This window comes from Otolemur garnettii, unplaced genomic scaffold (genome assembly GCF_000181295.1).
Source record: "Otolemur garnettii isolate 467f Iridium unplaced genomic scaffold, OtoGar3 scaffold00079, whole genome shotgun sequence".
Taxonomy (NCBI): domain Eukaryota; kingdom Metazoa; phylum Chordata; class Mammalia; order Primates; family Galagidae; genus Otolemur; species Otolemur garnettii.
Window position 1 is genome coordinate 6973798 of NW_003852474.1, and position 16264 is coordinate 6990061.

Below are 16264 nucleotides of genomic sequence, written 5' to 3' on the forward strand. Positions count from 1 at the left end.
TTGACTGAATGAGATACAGTTTATCTATCTATATGTGTGCTTGTATCTTTATTTCTGAAAAATAATTTAAGGTGACTTTTCTGGAATCAAAATAGCTGATACTCAACAGTCTGAGATAAACAGTATTTTAACTAGAAAACACATTTACTCAAATATGGCAGTAAACTGGAATCTTTGTTATTGCTTTGATATGACAATAGTTTCACAAAAATTATCTATTTCTTTTACATAAGATAAACACTAAGATTTTTTCCTCTCGATATTGTGCTTATATTTTAATTGAGTTGATACTCCCATTGCTACCTTTATAAAATAAAAATAAAACAATATAACTGTAAAGCTTAGTTTGCAATTATCCACTGTATAATTTATTCACATTTAAAACTCCATATTCCTTTCTATACATCAAAAAATAGTGACTAGATTTTATGGCTTACTTAAAATATAAGGGAGGAAAACACAGACATTTGCTATTCTAAAAACCGGTTTTAATTTTTTAAAAAAGAAATATAATTTAAAAAGAGAGTTCCAAGAAATTTAATAGAATCCCCACCAATAATTATTTATAAAACATCTGAGATTTAAAACATAATTATAAAAGGCTAAAAACCAAAAGGGCTCCTTCTTGCTTTTTCTTTTTTACAAAAATCCAGACAATCCGCCCCATCACGAGTTCGGCAAGTTGTGGCAACTACAGCTCTAGTCACCCTCAGAATCACTGTCCCTCCTCATGGGGACAGAGCAGCGCACCGAGGACAGCAAGGCGTCTTCAATCGGCTTCTTCGGGTTCTCCTCCAGGTCGGTCTTGATGGCGCCAGACTCAGACAGCTTCCACTCCAACTCTACATGATAAAGAAAGGTAAATCCATGAAGCACCATGGGCACTGCTCCCCACACCCGGAATCCAGTCAGCCACGGTTTTTCTAAGCAGAAAACACCAGTTATCAAAATGATGACAATTTGATTTTACTACTGTAAGTTCAAGGTGCCTAAAGAAAACTTTTTAAAAAATGATTCATTTAAGAAGGAAAACACAAAATATTTTCAAACATATTTTCAGAAGATGAGATCGAATGAGATATTGTTTAAACTTGAACCTATAAGGAAATTAAAATAAAATACAAAGAATAAGCCTATCCTCTGATGCAGCAGTTTCCTGCCTTGGACAATTTCTCAGGCAAGAAATCAGCATGAAACATTTAAAAGAAATAATTTCCACGGGCCTGCTGGCAATCTAATCACTAAATCTAATCTTAGTTAATGAAAGGAAATTCTTCAGCCTCAAGTCCAATAATACCCCAATCTTGGGTCAAAGGATAAATGTATAATGACACCCTTGAACTGATACATTGTTCTCAGTAATAAAAAATAAATGAATAAAATTCCAAAAAGTAAAGTATCAGTGACTAAAGACTCAGCTCCTATATCTCACTCGAACTCCACATGGTGTGAGACCTTGTGAAGTGAAATTAAATGATGTAATTTATGAAATTAATTAATTTCATGAAATTAAATGATGCATAGAAGAACCCAAGCTAAAGTAAGGGACTACTCAAGAGATCCTAAAACGACTATCCTGGCTTAAAGGAAGATCAGTGCAGAGACGTTCTACTAATTGGGTACTTTTATTAAATTCTGACAACTGATTTATTGAAGTCATATGAATTTGAAGTGTTCCATGAAACAGACTAGAACAGTGGTTACCAGGGGTTGGGAGTAAATAGAAGACATCGGTCAAAGTGCATAAACTTTTACTTATAAGACAGATAAATTCTGGAGATCTAGTGTACAGCACAGTGACTACAGTTAATAATCATGTATTATATATTCAAAGTTTTCTCAGAGAGTAGATCTCTTTTCTCACCACAAAAAAAGGAAAAGGATAATATGTGATTTGATGGCTATGTTAACTAGTTTCTCTGTGGTGATCATTTCGCATTGTATGCACATCACATCATTTTGCACATGTGAAACATATACAGTTTTCCCTGTCAATCACCTTAACGCAGGGTCGGGGGAAAATGCGCTACAGAGATGAATAACATCACTATTTCCAGTTCTAAGCATTTTGGCTCAATGTTATCCAAAATTCAACAAACTTCTTTAGAACAACCCAAGACTTCTAATTCTTGACTCAAGAAAATATTTATACATCCATACATATGCACATGTACATATGTCTACATATGTAATGTTACTGTTCACCTACACATAGCATCATTATATATAAGCGCACTAGTCCTCAAATAAGACTTTTTCTAGAAATAAAGACTCTATGATTATACACCTATCTCCCTCCCCTTATAATACATTCAAAAAAGTCAAACTAAGAGGCAAATAAACGTAGTCTGAAAAGCTATACGCCCTTGAACAAACATGTAACTAATGTATCTCACATGTGTATACATGTGCATGTTTATGTTCCTCCCAGTTGAATATCTTAGTGGTCTAGTATCATAAAGTCATGCTTAAAACTGTGCTTTTAGAAGACTAGTAAAGCATAGTTGAGTATATTATTTCAGCAAAGAGATAAGGAATTTTACTTGGTATGAAAGCCTCTGGCCTCAGATTTCTTCCACATTGCATGCAGATGTGTACTTTGACACCTCTGTGTGTAACAGCTCAAAAGGAAAACAAACAAACAAACAAACAAACACATCTTTCTGGGTTAAGAGACAGGATTAAATAAAATTTTCATTTAAATGTAAAAGCTACTAAGATATTCAACTGAAAAAATATTTCCATAGAGAAATACATATATTAGCATCTGTCACTATATAGGCCTATGAATTAAATAAAAATGAGTCCTGCAATCTTCATCTGCTACTTAAAACCCTCAGCTGCAGAGACAAAACAAATTCCACATTAATACTAAATATACTTATTGAAGTCCACTGTGCATTCCTTTAACTGAGTAACTATTAGGGTCTGGTTGTAACGGCTTCTGATTATTTGCCTGAGATGAGACATTACATGTGCGTCTTCCCTCTTAACAACCACCCACATGGAGGCAAAGGAGAACCTGACAAAGTATCGTGACACTTGTCTAGGAAATAAGTACTCTCTTCAACAGAAACATCCCTCTGCACCCTCACTGCCCTCGGCTGTCTCCAAGAGCCCCTTACCATCTCTGGTCAGGTTCATGCCGCCAAACACCAGAGGACCAATGAACTGAGCCTTGATTTCACCTTCAAGGGAAACAAATATTGTGGGCAGGTTCCTATCAGGGTAGTTGGGTATGCAGGTTGTGGAAATGGCTTTGATAAATTTGACATCAGGAAACTTCCTGGCAAGTTCACTGAAGTATTGATTTATCAGGGCACAGAGGGGAATCCTATAAAAGAGAAAGAAAAACAGAAACAACTGTGATTCCACATTTAAATTCTAAAAAGCTCAACTACTTCTACCTTATGTGAAGCCTCACAACAGTTTCACAAGTGATTCTGCTGCTAGTTAAAATGGATTAATATTTTTTTTAAAACATTTCTATATATGCTCAGAGAAAGTGAAGAACTCTAAATCCAAAGTCCTATATGCTCAGAGAAAGTGAAGAACTCTAAATCCAAAGTCCAATTTATTTTGACACAAAAGTAAGTCAGAAAAACGTCAATGTAAAAGATAATTGCCACACCTTTCTGTACGGTTGAATGACATACCATTGAAGATTTAGAATGTGTGAACCACGTCCCAGAAAGCATTTCCTGCTTTGAAGAAATTCCTCAACAGGCACTGGACTCTACAGTTTAAAAGCAGGACTGGGCACGTGGAAAACACCAGAGGACCTCAGTATCACTTAGCACTGGCTGTCACTGTGAGGCCAGCTCACCGTCTGTAAGAGGGATTACCCATGTGGAATTCTGAAAGCCAGAGTTCTTCTAGAAGGATAGAGAACTTAGGAATTTCCTTTCAGAAAAGGAAAAGCAAAGTCTTCATTGCTACACTTTAACAGGGTCATTTGTATTAGTGACAAATATTAAATTGAAAGATGAAAATCAGGCACCAAGGTTTGAGCAAGCCAGCAACAAAACACCTAACTTGATACCAAAAAAAGCAGCCAAACAAAACAAACAGAAAAAAACCCCTCTGATATGGATTAAGCTTGAGATATTCAAAACATAAATTCAAATTACTATTTTACAGATAGCATGGAAGATCAGCTCACCCTTGTTTGTAAAGGTGCAAGATTACCCACACGCCCTCGCCGGCTTTGGTAACTTCTTGAACATAGTCCTTTCCTGAGATCTCCAAAACTTCTCCAAATTTATTTTTCAGTTGACTTGCTTTCCACTCGGCCAGTCTTTGCTGCCTATACCACAGGCGGAGAGAAGCATTTTACACAGATGCACACACAAGCACAGGGCACACACACATGTGTCCTGCAGAAGACAATCTGCAATGGTCCAGCTGTGATTATTTCTCATGGCAAAAGTCTAAGACCAGTTTGTTGAAATTTGCAATATTTCTATTTAATGACTGCCCTTCCCAAAGGTTATCTCAGCTGGAAAATTAGTTTTTCAAAGGAAACACATTTTATTACCACACCAAAAAACAAACCGTCTCTCTGGGCAGCACTAACCTGTACATTTCGATAGCACGTTCATCCTCCTCATTGAATTCATCTTCATGATCCTCTAGCTCTTCCAAAGTCATATCTTCATATGTTTTCACTGAAGTTAGTGAATATCGGCAAAGAATAAAACATTTAAAAAGATAAACAGACATGTACTAGCTTTTTTCCCTTTGCTTTTCCTCTAAAATCATGCACATAACACCAAAAGACTACCAGCCCACCAGAAAGAAAAAAAGAAGGTGGGTGGTGCCTGTGGCTCAAAGGAGTAGGGTGCCAGCCCCAAATACTGGAGGTGGCGGGTTCAAACTCAGCCCTGGCCAAAAACTGCAAAAAAAAAAAAAAAAAAGGAAAGAAATAAAAATACTTAAGTTGCTTTTTTTTTTAATAAAGTTTTTTTTAAAAGTAGAAGTGGAGAGCTTTTATGAAAAAGATAGACCTAGTTTGATTCCTGCAGGCTTGACTCTCCTACCTCCACACAATAATAAGGTATGGATTTTCCAAGTGTATAAAATGAGAGATCTGTCTGAAGTCACCTGGTCCAATTTCCAAGTACATGAATAGTTCTCACATCACCCAAGGACACAGAGGATACTGTTCGATGTTCTCCCCATGCACACACTTCCTAGAGTTAAAGGAGATTATCACGTACTTCCTTGTCTTTTATTTAGAGTGATAAGCAGCTCTATTGTTTCTTGTAACCAACTGCTATAAAATCTGTATTTTTGCTGCCATAAACACTACTTCCCAAAATCAAATCAGATTTTTTCCACCCCTCATCACTCCACAAAGTACCCTCCTCAAGGTCAACAATGACCCTCGATTCACTGATGGCTCTCTCCTCTCCCCACCTCCCCAGGGCTGCTCCACCCCTTGGAACCTTTGGCAATTTATTGTCTGATTCTCCACTAGAATGTAAGTTCCACAGGGCAGAGAATTTTGCCTGGCATGTGCATACCTAAATCCCCATCGCCCAGAGTAGCACATGACATGTGCTAGTCATTCAATAAACATTTGCTGGATAAATATTTTCTAATAAATCCTTCTCTATATTAATGACAAAATGTAAGCAGAGGACAAAAGTACTAGTCCCCAGATCAGTGGTTCTCAAACTCTGGCATGCACCAGAAATCTTTCATGGCACCTATTTAAAATGCAGATTCTCTGGCTCCACCCCAGATATCGTGATTCGGTAAAGATGGGTTTTTTCCTTTACAAATACTCCGAGGAATTCCAATCCAGGTAGCTTGGCTACCTTTGAGAAAACCCCTCTTTCACCCAACTTATTACAAACATCTTGTTTCCTCAAGTTAAACTATTTTAATGTTCTCAGTCAATCCACAAAGATGATAAAGTATAACTCGGGAGAATACAAACATTGAAAACTTTAATCAAATTTCACTGACATTATTTAAAGTGAATCACAGACCAGAAAGTCAAGACTCAAAAATGCTTTCTTTAGGAGTATCATGCTCATCTGAGTCAGACAATGACTTAAAAAGGACCTCTGAAGTCCCCCTAAGTCTATGGCCTAGGAAGGTGAAGGCTAGAGATACCCTGTGATTCACCTGAGGTCCCACAGAAGTGCCAGCACTCTGGCCCTTCTCCTGCTCAGAAGATCGTTCTACACAGGGCACAGTGGCTCCTAGCCACTCCCAGCTCTCTGGGAAGCCAAGGCAGGTGGATTGCTTGAGCTGAGAAGCTCAAGACCAGCCTAAGCAAGAGTAAGACCCCATCTCTACCTAAAATAGAAAAATAGCCCCATGTTGTGGCATGTGCCTATAGTCCCAGTTACTTGGGAGGCTGAGGCAAGAGGATCGCTTGAGTCTAGGAATTTGAGGTTACTATGAGCTACAATGCCATAATACTCTACCCAAAGAGACAAAGTAATACTCTGTCTCAAAAACCCCCCCCCCAAAACAGATCCTTCTACCACAGTAGTCAGCAGCTTAGAAAGCTGTCTGCTAACCCAGAAAGACAAGGAACAAGGAACTGAGCAAGCTCACCCACTGACTGCTGGAGGGCTCTCTGCTCCTCCTCTTCTGCCTCCTTTTCCAAGTCTTTCAGACTTTCCTTCGAGGGTAAGATGCCCTTTTTGCGTAAGATGTCATTCCACTCGGTGTCTGCGTTGGGGTCCTAGAATAAGAGGAAAAAGGCTGCCATGAGTGCAAAACTCCAGTATGGAGGGCGCCATACTGGGCAAGGGGCCATATAGGCAAAATGGTGGGAAAAGGGGAATTCAAACCAAATTACTCTGTGGTCTATTTCCAAGAAAGTATGAAAAGCCCCACAGTCCCTGGAGCTAGTGTTGGCTAAAAATCAGGATATCATATGCAGATCAGCATCAGGACTGATACCAAGGCTCTGATCTGACTTCTGTTCAATGTTTTTATTATATGAATGACTTGGAATGATTCAGTCAACTGTTTTTTAAGTACCTACTACATGTATTAGACAACAGAGAAGCATGGTTGAACAGCCACCTGCCTTATAGTCCAGAGGAAAAGTCAAGTACTGAACAAGTATATATATACAAACTATAAACACACATACACACGCAGATACCTGTGGCAAGAACAATGACAAACAGGCTGCTGGTCAAGAGTTACAAGGATCCACATTACACAGGGTGGACAGAGATGTTCTCCATAGGAGGTAACATTTAACCATCACCTGAACCAGCCACAGGAATATAAGGCCTTAAGAAACAGCTTTTTAGGCAGAGGGACCAGCATGGTCAAAGGGCCCATGAGCAAAGAGATGGTGACATTTTGAGCATCTCTAAGCCCTGAGAGGCTGCAGAAGAATGGGGGGGGGGGGGAGGGGGAAGAGAGCCTAGGACTAGGGTGACAGAATTCTCGGAGCAGCTCTTAGCAGCTAATGTTTATTAAACACGAAGTTCAGGGCACTTTTCTAAGCCCTTTACCTGTACCTACTCACCTAATCCTCACAAGCTTAGGAGAGGCATGGTGTTTAGAAAGACACCTCTGCCCTGCTTGAACAGGTGGCCAAATATATGAGGTTCAAATGTCAGAAAGATCAATGTCAAAGTGGGCTCTTAGATCCAGATGCCAGCTGCCCAAGCACCAGTTTGGCAGTGTGGCAGGAACACCACTAATGGAACCCAGACTTGGTTTGGAACTAGAAATCAAAGAGCACTGTGGAAGAGGGCTCTGGGATAACCAGGCCCCAGCCCTGCCTCTGTGTAACAATCTTGCTGAAATACTTGGATAGAAAAATGAACAGAATCCTTTTCACCAGGTGGTCAGGGAAGGCCTCAGAACAGGTGGCATTTTAAAGCAGGGACCTGAAGGATAGAGGATGCAGAGGGGTCAGCGCAGTCCCTGAGCTTCCTCTTTGCGGTTTAAGAGTGTCTGGCTGTGGCAGACTCACTGTCCTTACAGATGGTCATCTCCCACTGCCCCCAATGCCTCCCACCCCACTCCCAAGCAATCCCATACCATCTCCATTTCCCATCTGTCACTGCACAGAGGCTACTTAACCAGAATTCCTGCCAACAGCGAGATTAGGGAGGGCTGGGTCCTTGGAGAGTGGCAAAATTTAGTTGTCACAGAGTTTTGCTCAGAAGGGTGCCTATTTCCAAGGTGTTTGGCGGAGCATTCATTTTCTTTATGTTTTAGTCAAACTCCATTAGAACATCCCACTTATCGAAAAAAACACAAAACTAGGGGAGTTTGATGTTATTCACTTCAAGGTAAATTTCCAGCACTGAGCAGAGGAACCCCTGGGCTGAGCTCTGGAACCCTGGTGGTCAGAAATGGGGCGCACCCCAATTGGACACCAGGACTCGGAGGAAGAGGGTGTTAACTTAGCCCTTAGCCAGCTCTAAGTGCAGCCAGGAACGCGGGCTCCGCCGCCGCTTTACTGGGCAGGACCCCTCCCACCAAGGCCGGACCCCCACTTCTCCATGCCTCAGTGTCCACATCCCTACAGTTCTTAAGGGAGGTAACAAATAGCAAGTAACTTTTGTCACGTGGGACCCGGCAAGTCGTTCACAGGACCCGGTGGAGAAAGACCTAAAGATTCATCGAGGAAGCCCCGAAGGACAGAAATTTGGGTTCTAGGCACTGTGCGGAGGGGACACTCAGTCCTGGCCCACCGGGGACCCCGGCCGCCCTCCCGCACCGCGTCTGGGCGGGGCCTAGACTGGCGTGACCTCCTCTTCATGCCTGCGGAGCCCGGCGCTTCCCGCAAGCCCGGCAGCCGACCAACGGGACAAACGAGCGGCCACCGCCTCCAAACTCTGCACCGGGTACCTCACTCACCTGCATTTTATCTTCGGTCGTTCACGCCACTCCGGCCACAGTAACCTAGCCGGTGAGCTCCCTTCTGCGCACGCGCGCAGCCACTGCCCCGCCTCTTCTCTCAGCCCCGCCTCCGGGCCCGGGCTCTGAGTCTGCGCCCCTTCCTCCAAGAACAAGCAAAGAAAATGTGCGCATGTGTGAGGAAGAACACGCCCGCCGCCTGTCCGGCTGCGGAGTTCACGTGACCCAGGACTAATTCTGAGCACCGCCTTATTAGGGCAGGTCTTGGGCACAAGGAGTCTGGAGTTGGCTGGACTGCTTAGTGGCCAGGTGCGTTCCCCAGTGCTGGCCCAGATTTGAGATGAGGTCTTGGCAGCCTTGACTAAAAAGTGAGAAATAAAAATACTTTTTAGTGATCTGATGTTACAATGAAAAATCATACAGGGTCACCTGAAATTCACCCACTATCATTTAGGCATAGAGTAAGGCAACACATTCATAAAGACCTTATTTAAAAATTCTAACGTTCAGTTTCAATTCCTAAACACTTGTATTTTACTAGTTATGCCTTTCCCATATATTAAGTCTTCATTTAAACCCTTAACACTTTGTTAACTGTAGCTTTATATTTTCAAATATTAAATATTTTTATACTTACCACTATCATATTTCAATAAAGCATATAGTATATTTTATTATAAAAGGAAAAGTATTAGATAATTCATTGTTTTATGTCTAGTGAACTTAAAGCCTGATTTGAGTAAGTTATTAAAAAACAACTTCAGAACATGAGCAAATTGGTTTACCACTGAGAGAAGACTTATGAAAATGTGTTTTGACCAAACAATATGGGGCAGATATACAGATAAATTATTCCCTTTCTCACTATTTTTGCTGTAATGCACTACATTTGAAGCACCTGGATGTGCTATCAAATGAGAAATTTAGCATTATACATTTGAAGCATTGAGAGACATTGGTCTTTCATTTCCATTTGTTTCCTCCATCCTTTCCTCTGCCCCACCACATGTTATTCATCTGGCTACATAAATGTGTATTATCTCGTGCCTGTTTGCTTTGGGTTCTGTGTGCTGAGCTGTAACAAAATGTTGCTTTTGTTACCTGTATACAGCTGCTTGCTTTAAATTACTAGATTTTGAAATAGCTTTCCTTACATGTCTAAAATAAAAGAATTGCGTGTTAAAAAAAAAAACAACACTTCGTTGAGAACCCGCTATGTACCAGGTACCACTCTAGGTGATCAAAACACAAAATTACTTATTTTTGTCTTTTAGGTTGTTTTTTTTTTTTTTGAGACAGTGTCTCACCTTATTGCCCTCAGTAGAGTGCTGTGGCATCACAGCTCATAGCAACCTCCAACTCCTGGGCTTAGGTGATTTTCTTGCCTCAGCCTCCTGAGTAGCTGGGACTATAGGCACCTGCCACAATGCTCGCTACTTTTTGTTGCAAATTGGCCATGGCCAGGTTCAAACCCACCACCCTCGGCATATGGGGCCAGCACCCTACCCACTGAGCTACAGGCACTGCCCTGGTTTTGTCTTTTTAATAATAGCCATCCTAATCAGTGTGACAGACTGCATTGTTGTTTTGATTTGCATTTCTCTGATGATTAGTGATGCTGGGCATTTTTCCTTTGTGTATTTCTTGACCATTTATGTGACTTTTGAGAAATGTCTGTTCAGATCATTTGCCCATTTTTTAAATTAGGCTTTTCTCTTTCTGTTGCAATGTTTGAGTTCCTTATGTTTTGGATATTAATCCCACATCAGATGAGTAATTTGCAAATATTTTCTCACATTCTGTAGGTTGGCTTTTCACTCTGTTGACTGTTTCCTTTGCTGTGTAGAAGCTTTTGAGTTTAATATAATCCCTTTTACTTACTTTTGCTTTTGTTGCCTGTGCTTTTGAGGTCTTATTCATAAAATCTTTCCCCCAACTTGAGGTGTTTCTGTCCTGAGGCGTTTCTCCTATTTTTCTTCTAGTGGTTTTTCAGGTCTTACATTTAGTTCCTTGATCCATTTTGAGTTAATTTCTGTATAGCATGGGAGGTTGGGGTTTAATTTCATTCTTCTGCTTATGGTTATCCAGTTTTCCATTTATTAAAGAGACTGTCCTTTCCCCAGTGAGTCTTGTTGGTACCTTTGTCAAAAATCAGATGCTGTAGATACATGGATTAATTTCTGGGTTCTCTTTCCCATTCCATTGGTCTATGTGTTTGTTTTTATGCTGATACCATGCCGATTTGGTTACAATAGCTTTATAGTATACAACAGAATTACTAGCATTTTTAAGTATTTGCTTATTAATGTATCTGTCAGAAAATTATTTGTGAATGAATTTTTCTCAGTGTTGATGTCAAAATCTGGACTAGGATAAGGACTTTTGCATTCCCCTCAGGCCCGCATGGCAATGGAGTGGGTGTTCTGTGCTGTTCTCAGCCCCAGCCTTAGCTGTTTCCTGAGGTCCGTTTTCCAATAGTCAGTTAATCTACAATTGCCTCTTCTTCACATGCTCCCTCTCCAGGGATTAACAAACCAAATGTCTATACCCTACTACCTACTCCTTTTGGCGGGATAAGGTGCCCTTCCCACTCTGATTAAAAAGTTATTCTTCTGTTACTTTTCATCTGTGCAGGGGATCAGAGTTCTTCTCACTTTTCCCAGAGAACTTTTAGTGTCATTCCAACCTTCTTGCTATGGAGAAGAAGAACTGGAAAAGCAAAGATAACCTATTTCTATTTATGGGTAAATGATAGGATAGCATCCTTTTAAAACCCAGGAAATCAAGTCTTAAATTCATACCGACAATATGAGAATTCAGTATAGGAGCAGGATATAAAATTAAAAGATAAAAAAAATTGCCTTTGTTTATATTTACAATAACAAACTAGAAAATGTGATGAACTCCAATTACAATAACAACAGAAAACATTTAGGAATAAACATAAGAAGTGCACAAAAGCCTACCTGAGGAAAATTATAAAACCTTCCTGAAGGTACAACAGTAGACTTGAATAAATGGAGAAACATCCTTTATTTTTGGATAGGATGATTCAACATCACAGAGATGTCAGTTTCCCCCAAGTTCATATGCAGAATTTAACACCATCTTAATTTAAAAACCAAGCAAATTGTTTTCTGAGGTTAGACAGGTTGATTTCAAACTTTTTATAATAAAATAACAATTGACATTAGCACAAGGTGGCGGGGAGAGCTAGCTCCACCAGACATTAAACAAAGTGGTATTGATGCATAAATAGACAAAGAGATCTGGGAGCAGAACAAGTTCAGAACAAGTCCAGAAATAGAGCCAAATACACACAAGCATTGGTGTTTGCTTAAGATGGCATCTCAATTGGATATTTATATGAAAATAGATAAAATTGGATACATACTTCACAGTGTATATCAGAATAAAAATGAAAAGTACTAGAAGAACACATGAAATAATTTCTTTATAGCCCAGACGTGGAAAAAGGCTTAGACTATTCCTCAAAATCCAGAAGAAATCAAATGAAAAAAATGATAGATTTGACCACTCAAATTGTTTTTTACATAGGAAAATGCATATAAGTATGCTACCTTTGGTGTAAACTAAAAGATTGAATTATAGTACATTTATGGGAATATTCATATTTTCTTGACTTTATAAAAGGAATCACAGATAGAAGAATCCAGAAATTAATATAAGTGGTTGATTATTTAGGTGTGGGGGATAATGAGGTGGTGAGGGCAAGGATGGCAATGAGACTCCTCCGAGAGACTTGTATTTAGGATCAGATAGTTTTGTAGGGCCTGAAGCCCTTTTCAATCTTGGATGCTTCTGTAGTTTGGATGTCTGTCCCCTAAAACCTCATGTTGAAATTTGGATCACCAGTGTTAAGGGAGGGGGGGCCTAATGGTAGATGTTTGGGTCAGCTTAATGGCATCCTTGAGTAATGAGTAAGCTCCTGCTATATTTGTTCCTGTGTAGCTGGTAGTTAAAAAGAGCCTGGTGCCTCCCTCCCTGCTCTCTTGCTTCCTCTCTCACCACTTGATCTCTGCACATGCCAGAGCTCCTTCACCCTCTGCCATGAGCAGGAGCACCCTGAAGCCCTCACCAGAAGCAGATGCTGGCACCATGATTCTCATACAGCCTGCAGAACTGTGAGCCAAAGAAACCCCTTTCTTTAAAAATTCCCCAGACTCAAGTATTCCATTATAGCAATACATATGAACTAAGATATGTACCTCATTAAGAATACAAAATTATAAACATAAAACAAGGCATAAAAGGGTGTTCTGTGCTTTTCTCAGTCCCGGCCTTAGCTGTTATTTAAATATAACACACTATATTTTAATTGTCTGGCACATCTATATAATAACATAGACTAAATTCTGGCTTGTAAGAGCCAGATGCTTCATGAAGGTTTTACAGTTTTCCTCATGTAAGTTTTTGTGCATTTCTGGCCTGTGCAAGTTGAGCCCTGTTTCTTCAAGAACTGCCCAAATACCTCATTTGGACAGAGCTCCAAAGATTATATTCATATCATGCTGCATTCCCTGGCCCTGCAACTTCATGTCACATCACTGAATGAAGGATCAGTGACAGTATCCCTGTGTTGCTGTAAGGGTCTCACAGAAAAGCCATGTTGCGGAGAATAAGCACACTTATTGAAATTGTGTTTTAAATAAAGGTGGCCATCTGCTCATTCAGGCAAAATGGCGAGCTTCTTTATTTGCAGTTGGCTTATATAGGGAATTTTGTACATACAGCAATGACCTCATTGATCCAATTAAACATCATGTGACATCTGATAATCCACTCAGCATACACCTTTTAACATAACCCTATCAACATAACCCAATTTAACATAACTTAACGGAGAACATGTTGTTAGCCATTACTTCTTTGTTCTTATCTGACAATGCCTGAGGCTAGGGAGGAACAAGGTAGATTGAATACCTGCCCTTGCTGACCTTGCCATTTGGAGGCTGTTACTTTGAATCTTTAAGCAAGGCATAAAGAAACTTCTTGGGAATACAGGAATTTGTGTGCAAACCTCTGTTCCCATGTAGGCCTTAAATCAGGGGGGTTTTGCTGGAGCCTTTTATAAGGAATTCTCAGGCTGGACTTCTCAAAAGCCTTTCATGAGCCCAGGTTTCATCTGTGCCATTAGATACCTGTATACATTGGGTAAATTCCTCTTCTCTTGAGGTCCCCTAGCACATTTCCACTCCTGGATTCATCAGCAAGTGACCTTTGTCACTTACCACAGATCAGGAAAGGTTACCGATGGGTATCTGGCCAGTTTTCCAAAGGGCTTTTTCATTGGCCTTATGAAGTTAATCTTAATTCCTTAATGCAATCTGGAAATGCCTTTCCAGCCAAAGCCTTGGTCATGTTAGGCCCACAACTAACCTGGCCATGTGGGATTCTGCCTCAGTTTCTTACAAGTATGCCTGCACAAAGTCTTTTCACTGCTCTCTCTCAAATGGCTTTTTTGACCAGAGGCATTTGGTGTTTCTTGTATATCCCTGCAGGTCATTTCTGCCCTGGGACAGCCAGCAATAATCCTGCATTGAGACCACTGCAGACCACAGAAACGTGTCAGTAAAGACACTCCCAACTCAGCCTTCCCTTAGCCTTAATGACTTCATGTTAACTGGAGACCACTTTGTTATTTATAACTTAATTTCCCCTAATTAACCTTTTTTTTTTCTTGTGCAAAGCTTCAGAAAGGCTTTTGCTATATTTTGCTTTGTCTCCTTATCTCTGGCAGCATCTGTGACAACGTCAGTTTTTCTTAATATATTTTTGTACATGTTTGCTCATGGCAGAGTTGGAAGACCTGGGGCTGTCCTGCTTGCCCCTTCTGGAAGTGCCTGTTTATTCCCTCTTTTTCCAATGTGCGGCAGAAAAAAAAAAAAAAGAAAGAAAGAAAGGTTGGACACCACCCTTGCAGCCTGCCAACAGCACATTTTCTTTCTGTCTTTTCTTTTGTTTCCTTTTAAGATAAGTAATCGATCGATGGGAGACAATGAGATTGAAGGAAGCAGAGTGGAGTGCAGCCTTTGACTAATAGAAAAATCACACACAAATAAATCTTGGGAAGATAGTTGCCAAAGTTCAAACATAAATCACATTAGGAATGTGGGATTCCAGTTAATCTGGCTGTAGCCACAGAGTTATACGTTTAATGACAGCTCTTTAAAATTGCTCTTTTAACCATTGCCACTTAGCTGAATGTTTATCCTAGGGCTTTCTGTCTTAGAAAGAAATGAAATTTGGAGATCAGCTTATATGGATCTTCTTGTGTGCTTTCCCCGGGAGGAGAAGGAACTGTGGGCTAATAGTAATAACACCATTTCTATCTTTAGGATCCCATAAGGGAGTCACTAAACTTTAATGCCAACTCTTCCAGCAATTTGCAGATTTCACTAATTTCACTAATACCAGGCATTTTGCTTATAAAATTGCTCTGGTAAAGCAATGTCCCATGTAGTCTAAGCAAGAGTCACATTTCTATGCATGCTTGAGTCCAGTGGAAAAGTTTTTCTTATACTTGGCCTGTTAAGAAATACATACATTGCATACAACTTCAGAATTTGTCTCCCTCTCTGTTTTATTGAATCCGTTTGTCCTTTACGTGGGGCTGTAAACAGCTACCCACAGGTTGGACACTCCTGGATGATCCCGTGGCTACCAGATTCTATTTCGAGACTAGCTGAAGCTTACGATGATTAAAAGATGGCTGCAGGTACACCCTGATGCTGAGATGATGTCTGCAGTGAAGACATCTAGAAGTTTTTAGAACCATGAGGACTGTTAAACTCAGGGAAGTGAACACTGTGAAAGAGATATCTAGGAGAAAGTTTTGGTGACCCACGATTATGGAGAGAGCTATTTTCCCAGAAAGTTAACTGGCTATTGAAATTCAGCAATAATTTTGTAGGAAATGAAAAGATATCGCATCTTTTGATTTTAAGAATGGCTTATTATTTAGGCTTTTCTAAGTTGCAGAAGGAGTGGTTCACCAACCTAGGTGCATATAAAAATTACTTGGAGAGTGTTAAAAATGCAGACTGCAGGTCCTACACACAGGGTTTCTGGTTCTGCAGGCCTGCGGTAGAGCCCAGAAATCTGCCCTTAGGAGAACTATTTCAGGTCATTTTGATACTGGTGATTAGACTACATTCTGTTTAACACATTTTCAGTGTCTTACTAGAATTCTATGTGATCTTCAAAAGTGGTCATGAAGACTATCATAAGCATTTTCCATGTCATTATATAATGTCAAATAGAAAAGAACAGATATAAATAAGAGACACAGGATAAGATCATTACAACACCTGAAATAATCACGCCATATGAATGAAATCAGGACACGTTCCAGCATGTCAGCCTCACTTGTGTCGGATTGGCGTGGGTA

At 40.2% G+C, this 16264-nt stretch overlaps 1 protein-coding gene across 1 annotated transcript; it reads right to left on the reverse strand.

Moving 5' to 3' along the window:
- Positions 1-462: 462 nt before the first annotated feature.
- On the reverse strand, positions 463-8915 carry PDCL3 (phosducin like 3). Its single transcript, XM_012807931.2, has 6 exons — positions 8854-8915; positions 6574-6703; positions 4577-4667; positions 4163-4306; positions 3126-3334; positions 463-842 (listed from the first exon to the last, which is right to left on the reverse strand). The coding sequence occupies exons 1-6, from the start codon at positions 8857-8859 to the stop codon at positions 700-702; spliced, it is 723 nt and encodes a 240-aa protein (XP_012663385.1). The 5' UTR covers positions 8860-8915; the 3' UTR covers positions 463-699.
- Between the last annotated feature and the right edge of the window lie 7349 nt (positions 8916-16264).

Coding starts and splice junctions, on each gene's coding strand:
- PDCL3 (XM_012807931.2), bottom strand. Junction 4,307..4,576: donor CGTGCTATCGAAATGTACAG/GTTAGTGCTGCC, acceptor CCTGTGGTATAG/GCAGCAAAGACTGGCCGAGT. Junction 843..3,125: donor CATGAACCTGACCAGAGATG/GTAAGGGGCTCT, acceptor TTTATCATGTAG/AGTTGGAGTGGAAGCTGTCT.